The 24,570-nt window shown below is 40.4% G+C and overlaps 2 protein-coding genes across 2 annotated transcripts; both read right to left on the bottom strand.

Moving 5' to 3' along the window:
- Positions 1–1,724: 1,724 nt before the first annotated feature.
- rab31 (RAB31, member RAS oncogene family) lies at positions 1,725–8,035 on the bottom strand. The gene is made up of 7 exons (XM_015956237.3): positions 7,865–8,035; positions 6,937–7,016; positions 6,366–6,447; positions 3,748–3,819; positions 3,347–3,453; positions 3,094–3,203; positions 1,725–2,562 (listed from the first exon to the last, which is right to left on the bottom strand). Exons 1-7 carry the CDS (start codon positions 7,898–7,900, stop codon positions 2,465–2,467), a joined length of 585 nt encoding a protein of 194 aa, XP_015811723.1. The 5' UTR covers positions 7,901–8,035; the 3' UTR covers positions 1,725–2,464.
- A 1,256-nt stretch (positions 8,036–9,291) lies between these two features.
- ralbp1 (ralA binding protein 1) lies at positions 9,292–22,171 on the bottom strand. Its single transcript, XM_015956236.3, has 10 exons — positions 22,089–22,171; positions 19,265–19,568; positions 16,228–16,659; positions 15,798–16,147; positions 15,245–15,406; positions 14,650–14,781; positions 10,817–10,927; positions 10,583–10,704; positions 10,386–10,506; positions 9,292–10,247 (listed from the first exon to the last, which is right to left on the bottom strand). The coding sequence occupies exons 2-10, from the start codon at positions 19,512–19,514 to the stop codon at positions 9,945–9,947; spliced, it is 1,983 nt and encodes a 660-aa protein (XP_015811722.1). The 5' UTR covers positions 19,515–19,568; positions 22,089–22,171; the 3' UTR covers positions 9,292–9,944.
- Positions 22,172–24,570: the final 2,399 nt, after the last annotated feature.

Genomic DNA, 24,570 nt, shown 5'->3' with positions numbered 1-24,570 from the left:
CTAGTCCAAATGACCAAACTGCACTCTGAAGTTGCAACTGCAGTACACTGGCCTCAGAGAGTGGTGGGGGTCTGTGTGACATTTCATGAACCCTGTAAAGGGTCATTTTAACACATACTGGCTCATGAAAATTATTACAAATCATAAAGTTGCCTAGTATGCGTTTAAGACCAAGAAAATCTATTTATCAAATGTAATGTTTTTGTTTTACTAATGCAAACACAAGATCCCTTTACTGTCTGGACACTTTATTCCACTTGCACAAACATACAGTAGGTGGGCTGTCATTTCAACACAATAAAAATGTTTGTTTTATTGTATTTAGCATCTATCTTGTTTATTTTAGACCTCAGTTATACTCTCAGCATCCAGCGGGGGCAGCAAAGTAGGAATTTCATCGTTCAGCTGCTTACTGCACATATAACAATAAAGCTTTTAGCGTTAATGTCTCATAAATGCAACTTTTTTTAATTAAAGCTTTAATATTACATGTTTATTGTGTTGTTGAGCAGGTCAAAATATTTTTTGTAAAAGTAATTACTAAAAATATCCTAGATTTTTACTATTATCTTGGCTATTTTAGTTTCTGGTTTGGGCATCACTAGATTTTATTTCAAAATAAATCACTCTAGGACTTCTTAAAATAAAAATATGCATTTTTCAATTCAAAATGATAAACTATGATTTCCTCGACGCTTTAATATTGCTGATATATTTGAATTTGGCTACAATTTAATCCAAATGAGTTGAAATTTCCATTAATTTGTTATGTCACCTGATTATCGTAGTTTTAAAGATCTACGTGATAGTTAGAAAAGGGGTTTTATTTCATTAATAAAATTTGTACTGGCTGCTGATGCACCGTCATTTTATCTTTGGCATATTGCTTTATCAATTAGATAGGATTGTAATCTTTTTAGACATGCCTCTAATTTATGTCCTTCAAAAATAAAGGCATGATGAAAACTAGAAGAAAGAGTACGATTATAATTTTATTACAATGTCAGTGACTTCTACACAGAATACATGAGAACAAATACTTGCATACAAATGAGGTTAAATGGAAACTATAGGCACTTTTAAAGATATGGGTACCGTCAGACTGCACCAAAAGCTGATATTCACTTTTAGCCATGTCATACATTTTTAAGAAACAATAAAAAAGACACATGTGTGAATCTAAACAGCATTTTAACAAAGGAGCATGTCCATAAGTGTAACATTCAGCTTTTAGGTGACTTTCACGTATCGCTTTAGGGGAATAACTGTTAGACATCGGGGAAACACCGTAGTCACAAGTCTGACATTTACTCAGAATAAAATCTGATGAGTCTAGAAAACCACGAGCGAAAGGTCACTGCCAATCTCGCTTCCAGAGGTTTGTGTTGAACGTTTTCCAAGTGAAGAAACACAGTTTGGCTAATTAATGAATGGATTTTGGTGTAAACTGTCCACACTAACATCAGCATAGATGGGCGTTTATAAAGTATTTTACTATAAATAAGAGATTTCATTATTACATCCCACAAATTGATAAAAAAAATAAGTTGTTTGACTTTGCAGCACATTCAGATAGAAAAAAAGTGTTTAACATTTTTTTTAAAGTACATATTTTTTGTTTGTATACATGATCCAAAGTTTAGGGTCCTATTAACACAGAGTTCAGGTAGTACAAAAACTATCTCATCGAACTGGACTTATTTGCTGTAAATTACTGTCTGCTCTTTAAACAGTAAATACAAGCAAACTCCAAGTTTAGCTGCTGTTTGCTGTAGCCAATTCTCAAACAAACAGAAAACATGTTTATCAAACCATTATGTAAACAACTAACACTGGTCACGCCGTTGCAGCAGTTAGATGTCATGATGTGATTAAGATTTCAGCGTTTTAACAGTTTGTTCCGCAGCTAAACAACGGAAATAAACGAGTGCACGTGAAACGCACACCTAAGGTTTTTACATCTTACTTTAAAACATTCTGCGCCGACGATCCAAGGATCGTGGAAATGTTGAATATTAGTACTGAACTATGACTTTAAATGACAGAGCTCATCTCTGAATAGCTGGTGACTCCAGAGGCCTAAATGGAATTGCACAAACCTCCAAACCTGATTTATTAATCCAAACCACTAAAAATGCAGTGTTCACGCTAATAATTTGCCCTTTGTTTCACAAATGGAACAAAGCTGCATGTTTTATATTTTGGAGATGTTCTCAGATGGACAACTGCATGTAATTCAGTCAGAGCGCCACTGGAGGGAGACAGACTGAAGGTTTTAAGTCACAGGGAAACGTGCTTGCAGGAACTGTTGCTTTGACCTCCATGGCGCTGGAGCAGAGGTTGTTTCATCCTGTTTTTGACCTCAGACCATCCACGTGTTGTCACTCTGAAGACTCTGTGTGCATCGTGGACTATGTGCTCCGCCTGCGTGATGATGTAAGTTGACTATCCATAACTTCTGGTACTAACAGCACCTCCTGGCCGTGGAGGCAGGCTGCCGGGTGATTTTAAAGGAATCATTGCTTTCCACATCAGGATTTTCCAGAGGCGGAATCTGTTTACCTAAAATTGCAGAACAAATTGTTTAATTTGAGTGTTTTTTTTAATGACATAATATAAAACTTGCTAACATATGCACTGCTGCTTTTCCTGTGCAATTTAGTTTCTATACCTCAAAACTCAGCTGAAATCTTATGAGATCTACAAGCAACCAAAGGATGTAAAAACAACAGTCTGGAAAAAACAGCTTCCTAGACTGGCAGTGGACTTCAGATGTTGCAATAATCAGTTTAACTTGTTTCCAGTCAGTAATTTGGTGTGAAAACAAAACAAAATGAGAAGATTCTTTTTAAAAGGAAAACATGCGAGCAGATTAGAGTCTGAAATTCAAAAATCTGAGAACGATATGCCCGGAAATCAGGAAACACACCCAAGTCATCAAGAAAAACAGAAAGTCTATAAATAACTGGATGAATGTAATGCTTATAAATGATCGTCTGCGTTGAGTGATGAGATGAGCTTTTGTTTGAGGACACCTGGAATATACTTCCATAAACCGAGGAGAGAAAGCAGCAACAGCATGAAAAACCCTACTGATTCTCTGGAACAGCTCCTCGACGTTGACGGCATTTCTGGCGCTGGTCTCAATAAAAATAGCTGCGATTGATTCTGCAAACTCCTTTGCTTCCTTCATAGGAACTTCCCTGTAAAACAGAAGAAGAGCCAAGCGGCATGTGAAGAAAATGTTCCAACCTGCATGAATCCAACTGACTCAAGAGTGGACTGTTAAAAGCTACAGGTGACACAAATGATCTCCAGACAGGTAGAACTAAACAGCTCCTCCCACCTGATGTCTCCTAAATCATTCTTGTTCCCTGCGATAGCTACAACGATGTCCTCTGGGCCGTGCTCCTTCAGCTCCTTAACCCACTTCTTCAGTGTCTGGAAAGAGTCCTGAATGACAGGAACACAGCGTGGTCGGCTCTGGCATTTCTTTTGAGAACATGCCCAGCATTTTTATTAACTCATCACACAGCACTGGTGTTTTTAAACAAGTTTCCATTAGCCGAGTAGGAAAGAATGACATTTGTAGGTCATGGATGCACACAGCATCTCAGAGTGGAGGAAAACGACCTTCAGCTTCAGCTCCAAACCATTTATTCACTTGTTCATCTGGTTTCGAGGATGCAGACGCCTGATCATACAACCGCTAATTAGCATAATTTAATTAAGAGATGTTAAACTCACCAGTTTGGTTATGTCATAGACGATGACAGCAGCAGCTGATCCTCTGTAGTACATAGGAGCTAATGAGTGAAACTAAAACAGGAACAATAATTTACGGTAGTTAGTAAAAACACATTTATCATATATTGAAGACTTGTTGTCAATTGAGACAATATCATATTCTGATTTCTGCAACTCAAGCCAAGCCAGGGCATAAAAAATAAGATAAACGATTAGAATGAAGACCAAACAAACATCAAAGTAGACTAAACAAAAACAATAACTTAGGATGACTGAGGGAAGCAAATACAGGTGAAAATATGCAAAACGCAGAGTAAAATTTTAATACAAGCTCTTCTCCCCAGTAGGGTTGCAGGAAGCTGGTCTCTAATTCCAGCAACCTGAGAGGCGGACACCCTGGACAGGTCCCCAGTCCATCACAGGGACACGTAAAGACACGCAGCCATTCACACACCTGGACAAAGTCCCACACAGGAGAACTCCACGCAGAAAGGCAGCAGCTGATGTTTGCACCTGTGCCCTTCTCGCTGTGAGGCAACAGAGCTACCTACCGTGCCACCATGAGGCCTAGTGTTCAGAGGTTTGTGCAAATATTTTTGCACATGCACAATACCTAAGTATGTAACGAGAGTATTTATCTCAGCAATTGGTGGATTGTTGTTGCAGGGAAGGGCTACCTGAAGGATAAAACCATCTCTTCAGGTGAAGTGATATGGCAGTCAACTTAAAATGAGTTCCTTATTTTAAAACCACCTAGCCTAGAATCTAGACCGTCATTCAAAGCAAAAATAATTTTGCTTTGAATGACGGTCTAGCAACACTCCACTGGAACCTCGGCAGCACCAGCCAATCACAGCACTCCTCTCACAGAACAAAAACCTGCATGTTAGGTTAACTGTTCACTCTAAATAGTCTCTAGATGTAAGGCTAGGTGATGTGGCCTAAAATCAGTATCACAATATATTAAGGATTTCACCTCGATAAATGGACGATAACTACAGGTGTGCGCAGAAATAAAAGTTGTCCACTAGATGGCGCTGTCACATGTATTAAGTTGAGTCACATTTTTACGTGACTAAAGGTGGTACAGCTTCTTAAAAGGTACATGAATGCTGCAAACCTACACACATCTTTTCATTTTTCTTATCATCTAATTTATTGACATGGGAAAAATTATCACGATAAGAGTCAGAAATTTCGATAATGATACATTTTTGAAGGCTGCGCAGTGACGCAGTGGTTAGAGCTGTTGCCTTGCAGTAAGAATGTCCTGGGTTCGATTCCCGGCCTGGGATCTTTCCGCATGGAGTTTGCATGTTCTCCCTGTGCATGCGTGGGTTCTCTCCAGGTGCTCCGGCTTCCTCCCACAGTCCAAAAAAATGACTGTTAGGTTAATTGGTCTAAATTGTACTTAGGTGCGAGTGTGTGTGCATGGTTGTTTGTCTCTGTGTGTCTGTGTTGTCCTGCGATAGACTGGCTCTCTGTCCAGGGTGTACCCCGCCTACTTGCCCGTTGACTGCTGGAGATAGGCACCAGCCCCCCCACCCCCACCCCCGCGTGCGACCCTGCGTGGACAAAGCGGGTTCAGAAGATGGATGGGTGGATGAATACATTTTTGATTTATTGCCCAGCCGTATCTAGAGGACTAGTTGATTGTCCCGTGTCGCTGTAACGGACTGGTGACTTGTTCAGTGTGTGCCCCTCCTCTTAGCAGTAAACGCTGCAGACGGGGCGAAAATGTGATGTTTGTAGCCAATTTCACAAGTCATTTTATTTCTGCACAAGTTTTGGGTTTATTACCATTTGTTTTAATATGAGGAAGAGTTCCAGTAAAACAGTTTCTGCACAAACATCCATCATCTTTTCCCTTCATTGACATCCACGTATGCAAAACAAACATAAGCTCTTGGGTGAAATCTCACACTACATCGCCATAACAACTCTAGTCAACACCATTATTAAAACTAAAACTCAACATTTCTGTCTTAGACCTCAGTAAGACCTAAAGACAGAGGTCTCCAGATATTGTTTTCACACACATCCAGGAAATGCTTGAACTAGTTTTTCCATGCAGTAAGCAAATTTTGCAAGTCTTAGGTAACTCCCCATTTATCCACCCTACCCCCCCAACCATCCCCAACAGAGCACTAAACCATCCATCTAATGAATCTCCAAGACATCTAGAATATTCTCTTCTTTTGAGTGTAATAACGTACATAAAAGCAAACACATTGCAACTTTATCTAATTATTTTGGATATTTTTGTTGCATAAAACCAAAAATGATAGAAAATGCATGAAGAAAAGTCCTAAAACTCAATATTAGAATGTTAAGAGCACACCAACAGCCACAGCCCCAGAAACATGGATCTAGGGAGAACTTTTCTTAAGTGTTTTCTGCAACTTTACTTTTTCGCTACTTGTTAAAAACCAAAGAAGAAATTTAAGTGAGCAGCAATCAAAACGTATCCAAACTCTCAGATAAGACTTGATGTATTTGATGCATCTCCTCATCTTCAAACTCAGTTAACAATAACACTGAGTGTTGAGTGGCTCTGGTTCAAAACGTGATGGAAAATCAGTTGAAAAACATGATTCATGGAGTCATGTGTTACTCACCCGTTCCTGTCCGGCCGTGTCCCAGATTAGAAATTTATGTAGCTCATTTCCACACGGTACCGTCTTAGTCAGGAATGATGCTCTGCAGACGCATTTCACAAAGTTGCTTACACAGCACTGTCTTAGTTAGCAGACATTTTAATAATTGTGTAAATAACTGTGTGATGATGAATCTGGGTGACTTTAAAGGCTGTAAACCATCATAAAAAGAAGATTAAACTGGTTTAAATGGTTAAAAACATTTATCAGTCTAATTGCGTATTAATTTTTATGGGGGGTTTGATTTAAAACATTAACAATTGCACCTAAGAAATATTTTAATTACAACTCCTGCAATTATGGTGTATAATTTTCCAAAGAGATTATTTTAAAATAACTATTTCTGGAATAAATTTGCCAATAAGGGATCAAACTGATCTACTGAATGACTTTTTTCTGTCATCAAAAGTAAACATGTCACTTTTTCTCAGCCTTGATTAAAGTATTGATCGTTTGAACCTCAAAGTTCATGTTTATGCACAACATTTCCAGGTTTGTTTCCTGCTTTTAGGCTCTGATGATTCATACTCACCCTATGGTCGGGCTTATGTTGTGATCAAAATGATCTTGGACAAATCTGCAAACAATGCTGGATTTACCAACTCCAGTGTCCTGAAAAGAAAAGAGTCACACATAAGTCACATGCAAGCAATCTATGGTCACTGAACCCAGCTGATTGTGCGACTGCATGATGATTACAAGCTCAGATGGTCGAAAAACACTCAGTTAGCGCATTTATACTGATAGTAAATTTAACTAACATTATAAAGGGGTGTATCATTATTGTTAACCAAATCTATACTGTGTTCCATGATCCATCTCTTTTTTTAGTTACACAAGACAAACATCAGCCTTATATCTTGCTTTAAAAATGGTTTAAATATGTGTGATCTCCTATAATGAGATGTTTAGCTCATTTGGAGCATTAACTCTATTATTAAGGCCTGTGATTGCACTCAAGAGGCCTGATTGACGCGATGAGGCTCTAAAACGTACTAACTTTTGCCTCTAGGTGTTATTAAAGTGCCGTTTCCAAGGGCTAACCTAAGCACTTCCTGTCAAAGAGTCAAAAGATCGCAGACGCAGCAGGAAAGCTAACGGCTGGCGCGTGAAGCGGTCAGTCAGAAGATGACGTAATGGGTGATAATTTTCAAAAGCAACAAAAATGGGACCACACATTAAAGTGAAATAAAACAATCCGGTAAAATTAATGGGGGAAAATATCCAATTTAAAAGAAATGCGGCGCAACTCGATTAATCACATGTTGTTGTTTTTTTGTTTGTTTTTTCACAAACAAGCTAGCAACAAGTTTTACGAAGATAACGAAGGAAAAGCAACAACTAAGTTCTGAGATCAAGTTGTTAACGTGAAAAATGGTTTGGTTTAGTTCCACCACTTTGCGGTACGCTGAAGGAATGTATAGCCCCAGATAATTTCAACAAAAACGTCTTCTACTTACCCCTAAAAGACAAACTTTGAGCTCCCTTATCGCCATGGCAAGTCCTGAAAGTGTCTAAATCATTAATTATGTGTACGACTTAAATCATAATCTTTGTCTCGTCATGTTTGTCAGTGCTTGTTTTTTTTCCTCCCTTTCTTGGATAAAAGGGAAACCCAGCCCCTGAGACCGACAGGCTGACCATAAAATCGGAATTCTGGCTGTCCGTGAAGTCAGAAAATATTGCTTCCGGCGTGAATTTCAAAATAAAACTCACATGACGCGCATGTTTTACTTGCTTCACAAAAGACAGTGGAAAATATTAGCTGGTGTGTTACAAATTTATAAAGAAAATGTAATCTAACATGTATTGCATATGTAATGCATGCACATTTATAGTAGCAGTCAAACTCTTGTTTTGACGCATTACCTTGTTTGGATTTCAGATTAGAATAATTTAAATTAGTGAAAGGAACGTCCATGTAAATTAATCTGAATAATTTATAATTATCTGTATTCAGTCAGTGAAAAGTGAGACAAACATTTTTCAGAACGTAAAAATGTAGATCCAGATGGAGAGCTTAGGAGCTCAGAATATCCTGATAATAAAATAAATAAAAATACATGAAACATTGTATGATAAAACTTGTGATGAGTGGGTATCATTTGTAAATACATGTAAATTATTTAATTAATTGGTATTAGCTTGCAGTAAGATTTTGGGCATTTTTGCGTTTATTTCTCATTTGGCACCAGTTTACCAATTAAGTTAACTCAATTACATTTTAATGAAATTATTTAACAGTCATTGATTTGTTTTTCTGTTTTTTATCTGACTTGACAGGAATGTTTGAAAAACAACAAAGCACCAAAGAAGTTCTGAATAATTTGCACTCCTTCAGAATAAAATAGCAGACCTCATGAGGCAGAGATTTAGTTGACACTTTATTCTTCACAGCATTAGTCCATCTGCAACAATCTGCTACAAAAGCTAAAAAAAAATATGAAAATAAACTCATGAGAAGCCTATCAGCCTAATCTGATGCATATTTGTTTCAGTCACAGGATTAATAATGCTGAATCATGAATCCAGATGAGATTAAATCGACGTGGCTGTGACCAAAACAAACCAATTGTCCCCAATAATAATATTAAAAAACCAAGAGCTCAAAATGCATTTAGAATGTTACAGTAATGTACAGCAAAGAACGACATTAAACAATGACAGTCTTCTGCATAAATCCACTTTGAAATTACCTGTAACTATGATTACTTTCACACGAGAGAAACCTAAAAAACAGAACTCAAATACACGACCAAAATCTGCAGGGGGGTTCTGCAAATTCTAGATGTGAAAACAAATGGTTAAATTAACATTCAACAGAAAAAGAATGCAACTCTCTACTTTTCTTTGTTTGCACATAAAGATGCAGAGAAAACAGAAAAGAAATTTGCGCTCCGTCTAGATTTTTGCAGTTTTTTTTTGTTGTTGCCTGTTTTCATCAACTTGTTGGCTGCATAGACTTCGTGCCTCTGCTGTTCAAAGTTGGCAAAAACACATTCTCCTTTATAAGCTATAAATTAAAGCTAAGTAATTATTTAACGTTTTATTGGTCAGAACTAAAATATATAATATATAAATCGACCAATCGTAAATTCTTTATTTAAAGAGCTTTTGTATCAGTGGTTGTCGGGGAATCGCGTGGCGTTTGGAGTTATGGCACAGCAGTCGCTAACTGAATAGAAAATTTGCAATAAAACGGAGTTAAATGGAAACTCTGCTTTTTGATAATTTATTAACTTTACTACCCGAGGAAAATAAAACCAAGAATCGCCTCAGGATCCCTTACTTTCCACCTTCTCCTCCTCCAAACGCGCTTGGCACTGCAGATTTGAAATTCCATGGTCCCTGGGAGTCTCACACACAGAAGTAGCCCGTCGTCTGCAGCAGCCGACACTCTGCTTCTAGCTTTTGTGTTTTGCATAAAATAAGAAACAAAGTCATGATGCCACAGACTTTATAGGAGGATTCTCCTTGGCCAGGATCACTAATAAATGCTTCACAACAGGACGACCGACAAACGGAGGAGTCATGTCTGTCTCACATGTTGGTGTCTCTCCCGTCTTTGCTCGGCGAGGGCTTCGAAGGATCCTTGCCCATTTTTCCGTTGGTGGCGGCAGGTGTATCGGTGGCAGCTGCAACCACTGCAGGGACGGAGCGTTTGGTCTGGTCTTCGATGCAGACATCCGGGCTCAGCTGTGTGGGCGGAGCCTGCTCGGTTGGAGGCTGGACAGTCAGCACTTGCTGTTGTTTGTGGTTCTGCAGGAGGCGGAGCTGAACTCGAAGCTCCAGGATGGCTTCCTGCTCCTCGTGGATGGCCTGGTTCAGGTGAGTGTTTTTATTCTGGAGGGCAACAACACACCAACAGTGTTTTACTACTGAATTAATACAATTTATGTCCATCGTCGTCAAATAAACCTTCAATAAGCATAAATGAAAATTCCTCGTTGCAGTTTCAGGTGCATGCTGAAGGTTTCTCACCTCTAGTTCCTCATTTTGTTTCTGCAAATCTTCCAGAATCATCTGCAGCTCCTCCTCATCTTCACTCTCACTTTCACTGTCTGAGGAGTATTCCTCCGTCTCGCTGCGACCCTGCTGCCGACTTGACGAGGAACACATCAGCTTGCAGTTAGTTTGCCATCATAACGATTAAATCCTTTCTAGTTTATGTCTCTTACCTCTGAATGTCTGCTATCTCTGCCCGCAGCCTTTCAATTTCCTCCTTCTCCGTGGCGATCTGTCTCCTCAGCACCTGCTCGAGAGAAATCAGCTCCTCCTGCTCCGTCAGGATCTCGTTCTCCTGATTTTCCAAAACAAACGGTGACGTTTTGTAACGTCGACTCACGTTTAAACATCTTCAGCTTAAGTTCTGTTGACTTGAGCACAAAGGCATGCTTGTATGAACGACTCACCTGTGCTAAAAGCAGGTTGATTACTTCCTCTTCATTCTCGGTCATTTCTTCTTTTGACACGTCTTCCTTTGACAGACTGGCGATTTCCTGAGCTATCTTACTCTCACACTCCTGCAGGCCAACAGGAGGAAAGAGACACAGATCAACTCAAACCAAACTGAATATGCACTAGAAGGCTGATCTAGGATCAGTCAATGCTGCTTACATTTCAGTAGAGGAATCAGAAAAAGTGACAAATTCACAGAGGAATGAAAAAAAAAATCTAATTATAGCTTTTCTTTCATGGCAAAGAAAAATAAATTGATGTAATTAAAGTAATCTCAGTTGGGTCAACAAAATCTTTTCAAAGAGATCTTTTTTTTTCAATGACTCAGACTTTCTTTTTTCTAATGAGGCTTTCTTTACTTTTTTAAATTGCATTTTGCACAAAAAAATTAAAGCAACAATAAAGAGTTTTTAACACTTTAAGCTACTGATTTCAAAGTGGTTTCAGTGATTCTTGAGGTAGAAACTTTACAGACTGCAGCTCTGACAGCACTCTGTAGCTCTATAATGACCAGAAACTGCTCTCAACTGTTTAGTGGCATGGGTAGCTGCACTAGGTGGCACTTTCTACCTGCTTTACGGTTCTAGATGTTTACTGTGCCAGTAGCTATTATAATGGCTAACAGTTAGCATTTTCAGTGTACTGACTGTCAATAAAAAACACTAGAAGAACTGTGCTTCTTTTGGCATCGTGGCGGAGCCTGGAAGTGAGAGAAAGGGTGTTTCTCAATGCCAATGAACCTCACTTTTGATGACTTGGTCACACCCCGGTCACCTAGGAGATCTGTCATCAGGAACTGCCAAGGCGTGTTGTAATGTTCATGTTCTACTGAGGCATCTGTTGTCTGTTTGTTAGCCGTTTAGCTAGCTGAGCACGGATACATGGGAGGTGCCTTGTAGCCTGGCCTTGGTCAAAAATTTACCAGAATACAGTGCTGTATTTTCAAAAGGATGGCGGCTCAGCAGCCAGCATCTACTTAGGGGGAACTTTCAAGTTTAAATAGAAGTAAACTAATTGTAGCCATTGGGCTGATATCTAAAACGTTTTTTAGATCCAAAGCAGTTAGTAATGGTTGGTTAGTTGCTTAGTAGTTGCAGCTTCGGTGGCTAGCAGGTAGTAACTCGTTTACATATTTAATTTAACCAAATATATACACAAGTTAAAAAGTAAATGGCTCGTTACATATTTATATAGAAACTTACAGGTATAATATATAATGTTACCTTGAGTGTCACGTAACATTTTCGTGACCGCTGCGGAAGCCGTATGTTAGCGAAGTGATGTTAGTCTGTTTCATTTAACCGTTTTCTTTGATCAAGGAAGGATGGTGTCCTCGAAAGCAAGGTGCCTAGCCTCGCAACCCTAACCCTCGCCTTGACATTGAGAAACGCCCTAAGAGAAAACATCTTTGGAAGTGAAGCACATCACTAAAACCAGAGTGAACATCGGTGTGACCTACACTAGTGTGAGGGAGCTAAGGGAGGCCACAAAAATCACTGACTGATGATGACCTGGCTTTGTTGCTACTGGACTTGTAATATTTTTTGTCCAACAGTGTCAATTTTTTACCTCATGGTTTGTTTTCTATCAGTTGACTTGTGTTAGCGTTAGCTTGTTGTTAGCGCTAGCTACAGCTGGGTTGTTTATGACAGACGGGTGGAGAAGTGGGTGTAGCCTCCGGAAATGGGCTGTTTTTCCATCTACATGTCACCTCTTCAGTATCGGGTCATTTGGAGACATAAGTCTTAATTGGTGCTTTAATCTGCAAGAAAGATACTGTTGCTTCACCAAGGTCCCTCCAAGCTCACTCTTATCTAGGACTGGTTTTTATTCACAGCACAAGACGGATGAACTTTCAAAATTAAATCATATAATGAACAAGATGAGTAAATAATAATATGGTTGAATGAACAATAATGGTTGAAGAATAATAACAATGTTTTGACTAATCTGTGCTTAAATTACTGTGGTTGAAATGAATATTATTATGGTACAGTGTTTCCCTTACATAGGCGTAGCCGTGGAGGCCCACCATGGCTGAAATCCCACCGCCACGCCTACAAGATCCCAAGTTTTATTGATTTTTTTTTTGGCCGTTTCCCGAAGAAGCAGCAGGAACTGCCGTGTTGTTGCTTGTGATCACAGCCGGCAGGTAGCAAGGAGGAGGAGGCAGGGCAGGGTGGTTACAGCTAGGGATGAGCGTACGGATAAAGCCGGGCATACACTGTGTGACTTTTTCACTTTTTTGAGCCAATTTTCCACTCGTGCGAGAATCCACAAGATCGGGGCGAGTTTTGCGCTGAGCGTCGTGTAGTGTACAGGGGGTTACGAGAAGCGATTAACACCACGTGACCAACTACCGATCAGCAGTCGTGAGCTCGCACGGACTTATGGAGTGTTTGATATTTTGCTCATTCCTCGAGGGTTGCGAGTGGCTGCAACCCAAAAAGTACCAGAACCGCTCACCGCGCATGCACAATCATGCATCAACACCGCTCACCTGTTATTTCCCGAATAACACACGTTGTTTGTTTTTATTTCTACACGGTTTGCTGGTGGTGGTCGGAGGAACCGGTGGTGCCAGTGCTCCGCATCCTCGCCTCTGTCATTGTGCCCCAGGGCAGCAGTGGCTGCATTGTAGCTCATCCCCACCAGTGTGTGAATGTGTGTGTGAATGGGTGAATGAATGATTGTGTTGTAAAGCGCCTTGAGAGGTTCCAGGACTCTAGAAGGTGCTATATCAAATACAGGCCATTTACAGTTTTTTTTTTACTCACAAAGATTGTCAAGAAAGCGTGTTTGTCGTGTTCATGTCAAATTAAACTGATCACAAAACACAGATTTACTTTCTTTATTTTGTTTTCCTCATCCAACCCCCATAAATCCCTGTGTGTCCTCCTGCAGCACTCCCGAAGGACAACAGGCAAAACAAGACCAAAAAGTCTGACGTGTTGTGTAAAAACTGCTATTTTTAGCATATTTTTAGGTCCGACGTGTTGCTACCAGACGTACAGTGTGAGCAGTCAGGTCGCATCCGAGAACTGGGTCGTACAGTGTGAGCGCATGACTCGTGAGATCTGCTCTGCGAGGAAGTCGTACAGTTTGAGCTGAAGCTGAGTGCTACGAGTGAAAAAGTCGCACAATGTCCGCCCAGCTTATTATAATGTTCACTGTAATGCATCTTGATGTTCATAACAAATAAATTAAATCAGATATTGGTCAATAATGCCAAATATGTAAATTTGTGTTTCAGTCATTTTTATACTGGCTTAAAAATACTTCATTAAGTCTACTAAGCAGGGGTGTAGAACGTGTTTAATAGGGCCAGCCCAGTGGTGATCTTGGACCAAAATAAAGGGGGCAGAATGTCAAATAAAGGGGGGTAAAAGGAGATGTTTTTCCAGATGCCAAGAAAAATTAAATGCCAAATCCCCCCTGCAAAGTGTGTCACTGAGAGTTTAAAACAAAAATTATTATTGTGCAAATATTGGTGTACTCACCTTTAATACTAGTTATTAAAATGCAGCAGTTGCTGGATTGGTGCTGATCAAAGTGGAGTGCATCAAATAAAACAATATTAACATAAAGGTGAGACGTCTCAAATGGTTCCAAACCTTCGGTTTAGAAATCTTAACTTCCACAGTTGCTTTATGTGCAGAAACAACCCTCTTTATGTCCATCTTATCATGTTTATGTTAAATGAAGCTGCCTCTGAACAGGTTAGACTGCATGGGTGTGCCAATGTGTTAACGGCTTATTAACCAATCAGTTCATGGAAGCGGCCCACCTGCCGTTTGGCCTCCCTCAGCTTGCGTTTCAGAGCAGTCAGGATTCTCTGAACCTCCCAGAGTCTCTCCTCTTTGGAAAGGTCCTTCACACCTGCCTGCAGGTCTCTGTGCAGACGGTTCAGCAGGAACTCCTGAACACAAAAACACACCTTCGTCTCATCAGTTTTGATGAGGATGGACTCGAAATGGATCAAATGTGACAGCCAGCTCCCCACAAGACTAAGTCGGTAGTGGAAATGAGTGTTGCCTGGTGTCTTGTGCACTGGTGAAGCTTCTAAAAGACAACATAAAAGAAACTTTTATATTAAATACATATTTTGCTACATTTTACACTTGTGTTAAGCTTTGGCAGCAGTTGAAGTTGGTAAATCCAAAGTGCTTTGCACTAAACCTTTTCCTAAATTTCAAATGCATTTGTTAAGATTTTTATTCTTTTTTTTATCCAGGTGCACAAATAAAAATGAACAAGTGCACCTGTGCCTTGTGATCTTTCAGACACTCCCTGAATATCTGGGACACAAACTGTGGTACAGCCCACAGAGACCAAGTGGAAACCTATTTGGCTTTTGGTTTATCAAACAGGATTAAACCCACCTGACGACGAATCTCCTCCTTGACGCTCTCCTGCGTCTCGGGCAGAGCCGGCATCGTTGCCATGTTGGACCATCGGAGCGGCCGCACCACCGGCTTCAGGACAACGTCCCCAAACAGCTCCTTCACGTGTGTGAAGAAGATGTAAAGGACACGATTCCCAATCTGAAAGGAAGATGAAAATGAGCACAAAGCAAGAAGAACAACGGCATCCGTCCCTCACCTGAACCTGAGATGACCAACCCAAAGGTTTCTAGGTCAGATTCTCCAGAACACAAATTCCTGCATATTTACTCAGCTCGATACTCTCATTAACCGATCGTGTTTATTTAACGCTGTTTTGGCTACTGATGTTTTTGGCTCAGAATAAGTGGGGCATCTCCTCTGGGGATAAATTAGCCCCGCCGAACTGGGCAATGGTGTCAGAGATGAACTGAACTCGTAAAATTAGTTGGTTTGTTGCTAAGGAGAAGGTCTGAGTTAAAGTCGCTTTATCTTCTTTAAGCCGTACTTTGGCTGTAGCGTACTTTGTAGACACTAAACAGCCTCCTCTGACCTGTATGGTGGGGTTGAGGACGATGGAGATGTTCTGAATGTTCATCTTGGTGTCCGACTCCCGGGCGATGACATGGTCCATGTGTGTGACGAGCCAGGAGAGGAGAAGTCGGCTCTCAGGAGACACTTCAGTCAACAGCTTCTGAAACTCCGTCACTTTCTCGGCCTCCGTCTGCCGACCGCAGGCGTCCTCAAACCTCTGGGCCAGGTCTCGACCCAGCAGGTTCTCGGGCAGCTCTCTGAGGTACTGCTTCAGCAGACTGGCGACGGTGTGGGGGTCGTACTCCTCCAGGCAGGGGCACTCCTCACGGTCGTAGGCGGCTTTCAGTTCATCCACCTTAGACTTCATACCTGGCCGGGAAACAAATGAATGAAGTACTCAGAGAGGAGTGTTATGATTTCTTCTGAAGGAAAACAAAGGTGTTCGATACCTGAGACCCGGTAGATACCCTCACACTTCATGCCATAGTTTTCTATGTAGTCCACACATTCTCTGAAGATGGAGGGCAGCTGGATGCCGTCGTACAGAGCCGTCCTCTTCAACGCTTCACCCAGCGGGGCTCCAAAGATGGGCCTGATGGTGGGGGTCTCCACTGGGACTGGCTCTGACTCTGCAACAGGCTTCTTCTTCTTCTTCTTCTCCTTCCATTGTTTGACCACATCTGCTGCCGTCAGGTCCTTGGACTTTTTATCTTTGGCCTTTTCCTCTTTGGGGCCCTTCTCCTTCACCTTAAAGTCCTTCTCTTTCTTCTTGGAGAAGCTCGGCTTCTTGAACACGTGGATTCCCTTGGAGCGCTTCATTTTGGAGGGGCTCTCCGCCTCATCTGCCGAACTGTCCTCCTGGAAGGCGGCGTATCCCTCAGCTGTGGACGTAAACAGTGAAAAAAAGAGGCAGAAACGAGGTTAAATCTGAAGGGAGGGTGCCCTTATCTCCCTCCTACAACAGAACTACGATAGAGGCGAAATAGAAACAGGAAGAGAGATGTGTGAGAGAGAAAAGAGAGCAGAGGGAGAGAACGGGGACTTGGAAAAGAGGTCACCTCTGATTGAGCACAGCTCCCCCAACACCTTCCAGCTGGCTTCTCCTAAAGACGATCATCTCTAATATCTAACGAGTGACCTCTTCTCAGTTTTACTAGTATTATTATATCGGTCCTGTTTGTCAGTGTCACTGGGATCAGTGGGCGTTGGCCTAAAACTGACCATCACTTCCTTTCACTCGCAGGACACGAGTGCAGGAGCTAAAAGCAGACATGGAAAAACTAATACAGAGAAAGACACTGACCGCACTACCAGCAAGGAGAGGAAGGACGAACCTAAACAGCTGAAAAACTCTCGCTGGTTTGTTTTAAACGCTGCTTCATGACTCGTGCTGTGCAAAAGATTTAAACCACTCTTAATTCCTCAGCAGTAGCTCAGGAGGTAGAGCGGGTTGTCTAATAATCGGAAGGTTGTAGGACTGATTCCATGCCCTGGCAGACAATTCTTCTGTTGTGTCCTTGAGCAAGACACTTAACCCACCCCGTCTGCTGCTGATGGTGGTTGTAGAAATGTGTGAACTGCATCTTCATTCTGTACAGCTATCCTTCAGCTAACAGCTACCATCTTGCTGGTTCTAAAACACATTTTTTATACTTTAGACTTTTCTTTGTTATATTTGGACATTCAATTAAATTAATTAAAACAAACCATATTTTTAATTTTAACCTAAAGCTAACATTTTTATGATATGCTCAGGTATGTGTACACACAGGTTCATCCATTTTAGTCACCTATTTACTATGAAGTTATTCTTAAATCAGTATAACCCGGCTTTTAAAAAATCTTAATTGTTCATACTCAAGGACTGAACCAATGCACTTGCAGAACATATGAACACATAAGATATATGGACTGTTTTATCTGACGCCGCCATCTAGAGGCTGAAACATGTATTGCACCTTAAGCCATTCTCCCCACCTCCATATTTATGGCCACACCTCTAGCTGGCAAACAGGGCTGAAACACACCGTCTTGTATATTTTCCCAAGTTGTGCTAATTCATGTCCATGAGAAATGCCCCCAACTCTGCTCTTTGACTGACATCTGTACATAGGCGGATATCACTACTGGCTGATGCTGAGCGGCACACTTTTCAAACTGCATGAGGCTCTACAGGACGAGGATGGGCTTTGCAAAAAATAAATAAATAAAAAGATGCATTGCCTACATTATATCACAAAACAGGCAGGACATTTCTAGAAAATCATCCATAATTCTGAGGGAGAACTCCGGATTGTCACAATATGTGCTGGTATGCTTTCAAATTCCAGTCTAAATATTTGTAGTTTGAAAATCTTTCTTAATTAGTGGTATCAGTAACTTCTACAAACACTTCATCTATTGAAATTCCATAAAAAATATCTTCCAATTTATTTAGGTCTCATTTTGCATTTGGAATAAAACCTTTGAAGTCATTTTTCCATGTTTAGTGGGACTGAACGATTTTAGGAAAAGATTGAATTGCAATTTTTCTTGCAGAAATTGCGATTTCGGTTCAATTCACGATTTTCTGCAAACAAAGGTCCAACACTAGCCTGCCAAGCCATCCTATAGATTAAGTGAAAAGATGGTCTAGATTCTAATCTAGTACAACAAATCATTCACATTAATATTTACTATTTAGTCATACAATAAAAACAGTTAAAGCTATTCATATTTTCTCCCATAATTATATTTATTTAAATTTTTAATGTGTTTGTGAAGCAACATGTGCTTGTGATTTTTATCTAGAGAGGAGGTTTATAAAAACATGTTCTACTCCAAAAATGCATGGAGGAAATCTGTAGATAGAAATAGCTTTTAAATGTATTAAATAAAAAAAATGCACACAGTTTTCCCTGCATTTCCAAGGCAGGCCGGCTGCACGTTTTTCGAAGCCGTCTTGATAGTTTTTCCTCACTAAAACGTCAGTTCCGTGAGAGAGACGAACACATTCTGACACCTTAGCTTGTTTGAACCAACATATGCCATCAGAAACATTCAAACCATTTTAAATGAGAAGTTTAGCTTTCAAGTCAACTAAAGTGCGCGACTCTGCAGTCACGCTGATGAAGCATAAACCAGCTTTAGAAACCAGCCTGAACCTGCTCCGATGTGGGAGGAGTCTCTCCCCTCCCCTGCTCTGGCTTATGCCACCGCCATAACACAGGGAGAAAACCCCGGATGTAAAAAAATAAAAATAAAAAAAGTTACACAACTGATCCTGGATCAGTCAAAACCGCTAAAACCGCAGCTTTGACAGTCACGACCGTACTGTTTGAAATCGCAATTTCGATCCACAAACGATAGATCGTTCAGCCCTAATGATTAGTGACAAATACCAGCATACCTTTGGAGTAAAACAGCTTCAGGTCATTCCCCATAACTAAAGCAGGTTTGATTTAACAGAAGAAATAATCATTTTCAGAAGATTAAAACATATCCTACTCCTTTTCTCCTTCTTTTTAAACTTGTTCTTCTTCTTGCTGTGCTCCTTGTCATCGTCAGAGACGTATGTGTCAGGTGCCTCGTGGTGATGTCCATCATGAGGCGGCGAATGTTCATTGGCACGATACAACCCGGGGAACTTGGTAGGGCTGATCTCCTCGGAGCTGGGGGTACGAGCAACGCCCCCCGGGTGCTCAGCCCTGCGCTGCTCTGCAGGGCTGCTGCTGGGGGGTAGGAAGCACTCAGTCATAGCTTCTCTGGCCTTTAGCGCTCCTCTGACTGGAACATCACCTCTCCATCACACCTACAGTGACAAAAAAAATGTTCAATAACAAGATTTTATAATACAATGATAACGACTAATTATATTAAATAATTATATTTTATATAATAACAATATTTAGGTTTTCTTTGTAAATTAAAATGGGTTTTCACATGTATTACAATAACATAGTCTAGTCACCAGGGGCAGCAGTTGGTGGTCTTTGGATGCAGAATAAAAGAACCAAACCCCCACAAACATCTTGGGCGAAGTTTAAGGATCTTTACTTTTTCCCTTAAATCTTTCAAAGTAATCTTGATTAACAGACAGCTGGTTTTCTGAATAACCTTCCTGGACTTTTGTTGCTTATTTAAAGAGCAAGTCACCCCTAAATCAACTTTTTTTTGCTGATAAACTATATACATGAGTGCTGGAGACGTGTAATCAATAATTTGGCACTTTAGTGCATCTTAGTTAAAAATGTAAAATTCTGCCTAAAACTGTCAGTGTTGTGTCCTCTTCAGGTAAAAACTCTGCAGTACATTTGAATTTAAATCTGCCATTGCTATTGGCTAAGGGGTACCCTATGATGTTAGCTGGTACCATATGATGTCACAATTCCACTGTGAGCTTGTGTGTGTTTATTTGTTAGCGGCTCTGCCCTCTCTTTCTGCCAGGAAACGCCTTCTTGTGACACATTTTTCAAACAGGAAATGGGATAAGTTAGACTCTGGTAGGGGGTGACTTGCTCTTTCACATTTTTTTCACACTTAAGTTTGTGACATTTTTAGCAATGTCTGTGAGGCATAACGTAAGAGTTTAGGAGTCTTTACATTGCTGAGTGGCTTATGGGTCAAAGCAAACAATATTACTCTTAAGTAGGGCTGCACAATATGTTGCAAATATATCGTTATCGCGATATCAGCATGCGCAATATGCATATCGCAAAGAACAGACAAATATTGCAATGAATGGTCAGCTCAAATGTTTGCTACACATAATGCGTTCTGTCAATCAAATGGAAGCATGGTGTTTTTTTTAACAAATCAAATAAAGCTCTTCACCCATTTGGCCAATTGGGTGGGTTCTCATAGGTTAGATGCCGCCCCCGAGGAAGACGGCACTTCATTTTGATGGTTAGCAAACACCTGAGTTAGCTTTGTTCTGCTCTTTCTGATGATTCTGCTTTTCCTGGGATCCACTGATTACCTTTTCTTGTTCATTTTCTTTATCCATTTTCTCGCATCATTTGTTTTTCTGATTTTTATGATATTTTTAATAATTTTTTTATGTCTTTGTTTTTGATTATTTTTGTTCCTGAGTTAAGTTTTTATTTATTGCAAGTAATATCCTCATTGCAATATTAATCACTGTTATCGTCCTACTCTTAAGACAAAAACTGTCCAATACAAGAACCGGAACAAAGCGAAAAATGAAAGCAGCAAAAGCAAGACTTTAAAAAACATTCAGCAAACTTGAAGAACAGCTCAAAAAATGTGTAATGGTGGTTTTAAAAGTCTGATTCATTTGGAGAATTTTTACAGGAACGCAGAGCAACTCAAAATTGAGACTGTTCACTTCTGTTAGAAGTGAATGATGACTGATGATTTACCCATCATCAAATGAAAGCATGAACAGTAAACTGAGTCAGCTTTGGAAAAACAAACCTTGTTTACAGTTCACAAACCTTAAGTTACATTGTAAAAAAAATATGATTTCTCTGAGCACATTTCTTGCTCTTCCTGTTTCATCTACAACAAACATCTGTAATAATAACTCTTAAAGCTCAATCAAGACCACTGCTGCCTCATCTTCCTCCTTAGATGATGACTGTGTGAAAAGGGACACATCCACCAGATGGGGCTTCTGCTTTTCTAACAGTTCCATCATCCTCAACATAACTGCCAGCAAAAACAAAACCGCAAATCCTTTCCACCAGCACAGAAACCATCAGATAATCAGATATTTGTTCAGCTTTGATTGTAAAACAGAACCCGATCAGTTATAGGAAGTTACGGGAAGATGCGGTCTATCACTGACAGCAGGCTGAACCGGCTTTTTTTGTTCCCACCACTTTTCTCATTGAAGAAAATGTACAATAGCGTCATTAAAGACATAAACAATAAAATAGAACAATATTAAGTTCTCTTACACTCTCTTAACAGAACAATTAGACAAAACGACTAATAAGTATTGTCTGCATCTACGTTACATTCTAATCTTCCATCGTTTTGGGTTGATCACCCCCACCTTCCCCTTCCTACAAAAACTCACTCCACACAACTACTCATATATTAGCATACTGCTATTAAAGCAATTTAATTCATCGTCTGCGCTAAATATTTAAAGCATATTCATAAAGTTAGCTGTTGTGTGAAGTAGGGGCCCGTATGCTAACGGTAAGTCCGCTAGCTGTAAACCTGTCCATCGCGATAAAATCCGTTATTTCGTTCACACAAAAACAACGTGAAACGTGTAAATGAACACAAAGAGGCAAAACTTAATTTTGTGACTGCTGCACTGTAGACAAACGACTTGTGCTTAAGGGAAAATAAACTTTACCAAGTCTTCTTCGGTCAATCCCACAATGGAGCTTCCGGTTATGCGTGTCAAATAAACCCATTTGCGCGTGCGTCGTTTCAAAAGGGCATGGTGGGAAATGTAGTTGAAATTAACGCATACGCTGTCGGGCACAAAATTAGTTCAACAGCCAAACAACTGAAGGAAAATGGATTTGAACGTGTTCCTGATGTTTTCTCACTAGTGAGTTAGTAAATGTTAGTTATGTAGCACTTTTCAAAGACATAGAATCACAAAGTGCTTCACATAGATCAAAACAAAAATAAAATATAAAGTAATAAATCATAATGATCTCAAACCATTGTCATAAATTATTAAATTTCATAAACAGATGAAAAATTACAAATTTGAGTTAAACGTAAGAAAATAAAAGATTTATGTAAAAGCAGCAAATAGAAGGGTCTTCAGCTGTTTTTTAAAAGTGTCCAGACTGTCAATGCTACTTAAGGATAAAGGAAGATCATTCCAAAGTGGGGGTGCAACAGCCTGGAAGGAGCGATCACCTCAACTTTTGTATCTGGTCTTTGGAACTTCTAGAAGGTTCTGTTGTGTGGATCTGTGGGCTCAGGTTGGAGCATAAGGCTTTAACAGTTCAGTAATATAGGGAGGAGCTTGACCATGTAGAGCCCTGAAAGTTATAGTCAGGATTCTAAAATGAACTCTAAAGTTAACGGGTAACCAGTGCAGAGACATCAGAATAGGGGTGATGTGTGCTCTTCTGTTTGCTCCAGGTAGGAGCAAACAGAAGGGGATTAAAACCTCAGAGAGACTTTTAAATGCAATAAAAGGAAAATAAATAAACAAATAAAAACAAAAATACACCTTAATTTCATTTCAATTACAAATGTGTACTTTTGAAATTAGCGGCAAAATGAAAATTTCACTTGAGAATATCCTTTTTTGAAAAATACTGTACAATGTTAACACACACGCGCACGTGTGTGTGTCTGTGTGTGTGTGTGTGTGTGTGTGTGTGTGTGTGTGTGTTCGTGTGTGTTCTAGGAACAGCTACTGTGCAGAACCCTCAAGCTCCCAGGCCACTGGTAAGGACCCTAGCATGGAAGGATGAGACCAACCGCAGAGGGTGAGATGGGACTTTCTTTCTTTTTAAAGAATAAATATAATTTTTTAAGAATACAATTTGTCAATCATTCATCCGTTTTTCACTGCTCAGTTAACAAAGGTAGCTGGCAAATGGCCTGTATTTGATTTAGCGCCTTCTAGAGTCTTGGAAGCCCCCCAAGGCGCTTTACAACACAATCAGTCATTCACCTATTCACATACACATTCACACACTGATGGTGATGAGCTACAATGTAGCCACAGCTACCCTGGGGTGCACTGACAAAGGCGAGGCTGCTGAGCACATGGCACCACCGGTCCCTCCGACCACCACCACCAGGCAAGGAGGGTTAAGTGTCTTGCCCAAGGACACAACGACAGTGACAGACTGAGCGAGGGTAAGCACTTAACTCCTGTGCCACCGTCACCCCCAGGCCCATGAGGGAAGCCCAGATGTCCATCTTCTCCAGCTCCTCCTGGTAGGTTCAGTGCATTCCAAAGCCAAAGAGAAAATCTGCAACACGTCCTGTGAGTTCTTGTTCTGCTCTAGGGTATCCATCTAGTGGCCTGGACAAGCTCCAGAAAGAGGCAACCAGTAGGTGTCTTAGTCAGCTCATTTTGAGGAGGAACAGTGGCTCTGCTTTAAGTTCCTGCTGGAAGATGGAGCCCAGTCATCCAACAGATTGTTCATTTCAGACGTGTGTATCTGTCTTATCGTTTTAGCCATGATTTAAATCCAAGGACTACAGGTGAAGGTTGGAAACAGACATGATTTCAGCTCTATCTTTACCACTACTGACTGGAACAACAGCCTAATTACTGATATAATTTCAGACAAAGAGGAGGCAGCAGCAGCAATAGAACATATTTAGTTTGTGTGAAGCTTGTGTTTCTTTGAGCAAATGGTCTTTTCATATTTTCATCAAGAAACCGTAAAGATGCTAATTGTTTTCCAAAAATTTGTGCTCATGCTTATGTTCCACTTTGCAAAACTTGAATCCTCACAAAAGTTGCATTTATGACTTTTGAATTAAATTACATTACAGGTGTTTTCCAAGTGGCTGGATGAGGCGTGACGTCTGTACAGTCGTGTACTCCTGGGCTAAAAAATGTCTGGAGGATATTTAGGTTGTGGTATTATTTTAATCCCAACCACACTCCTGTGTTATTTAATCCCTTGCATGGGGAGAAACTGTCAAACAGTGTTCTGAGCAGCAGCGAAAATCTAAATTCAGTGAAACCACTTGCTATTTTGGATCACGTGTAGTCTCCCAAACGCTGCGGTTGGACTCTGAGCTGTTGGTCATCCAGACATATGAAACAAATTAGTCCTCTGATGATCTCTGCTGGCACCGTCTGCACCAAACCACAGCTGCAGTGGTGAAATGAGGTCAGGATACAA

Source organism: Nothobranchius furzeri, chromosome 11 (genome assembly GCF_043380555.1).
Source record: "Nothobranchius furzeri strain GRZ-AD chromosome 11, NfurGRZ-RIMD1, whole genome shotgun sequence".
Taxonomy (NCBI): domain Eukaryota; kingdom Metazoa; phylum Chordata; class Actinopteri; order Cyprinodontiformes; family Nothobranchiidae; genus Nothobranchius; species Nothobranchius furzeri.
Note: the sequence above shows the minus strand (reverse complement) of the source record. Positions and strands in the feature narration are given on the sequence as shown.

Excerpts from the sequence above, each read along its gene's own strand:
- rab31 (XM_015956237.3), bottom strand. The coding sequence starts at position 7,900 with ATGGCGATAAGGGAGCTCAAAGTTTGTCTTTTAGGG. Across the intron at positions 7,017-7,864 it reads TCAAAGTTTGTCTTTTAGGG|GACACTGGAGTTGGTAAATC; the intron begins GTAAGTAGAAGA and ends TTTTCTTTTCAG. Across the intron at positions 2,563-3,093 it reads GGAGCTGTTCCAGAGAATCA|GTAAACAGATTCCGCCTCTG; the intron begins GTAGGGTTTTTC and ends CTGCAATTTTAG.
- ralbp1 (XM_015956236.3), bottom strand. The coding sequence starts at position 19,514 with ATGACTGAGTGCTTCCTACCCCCCAGCAGCAGCCCTGCAGAGCAGCGC. Across the intron at positions 16,660-19,264 it reads TAAAAAGAAGGAGAAAAGGA|CTGAGGGATACGCCGCCTTC; the intron begins GTAGGATATGTT and ends TTACGTCCACAG. Across the intron at positions 15,407-15,797 it reads TCCTCAACCCCACCATACAG|ATTGGGAATCGTGTCCTTTA; the intron begins GTCAGAGGAGGC and ends TCTTCCTTTCAG.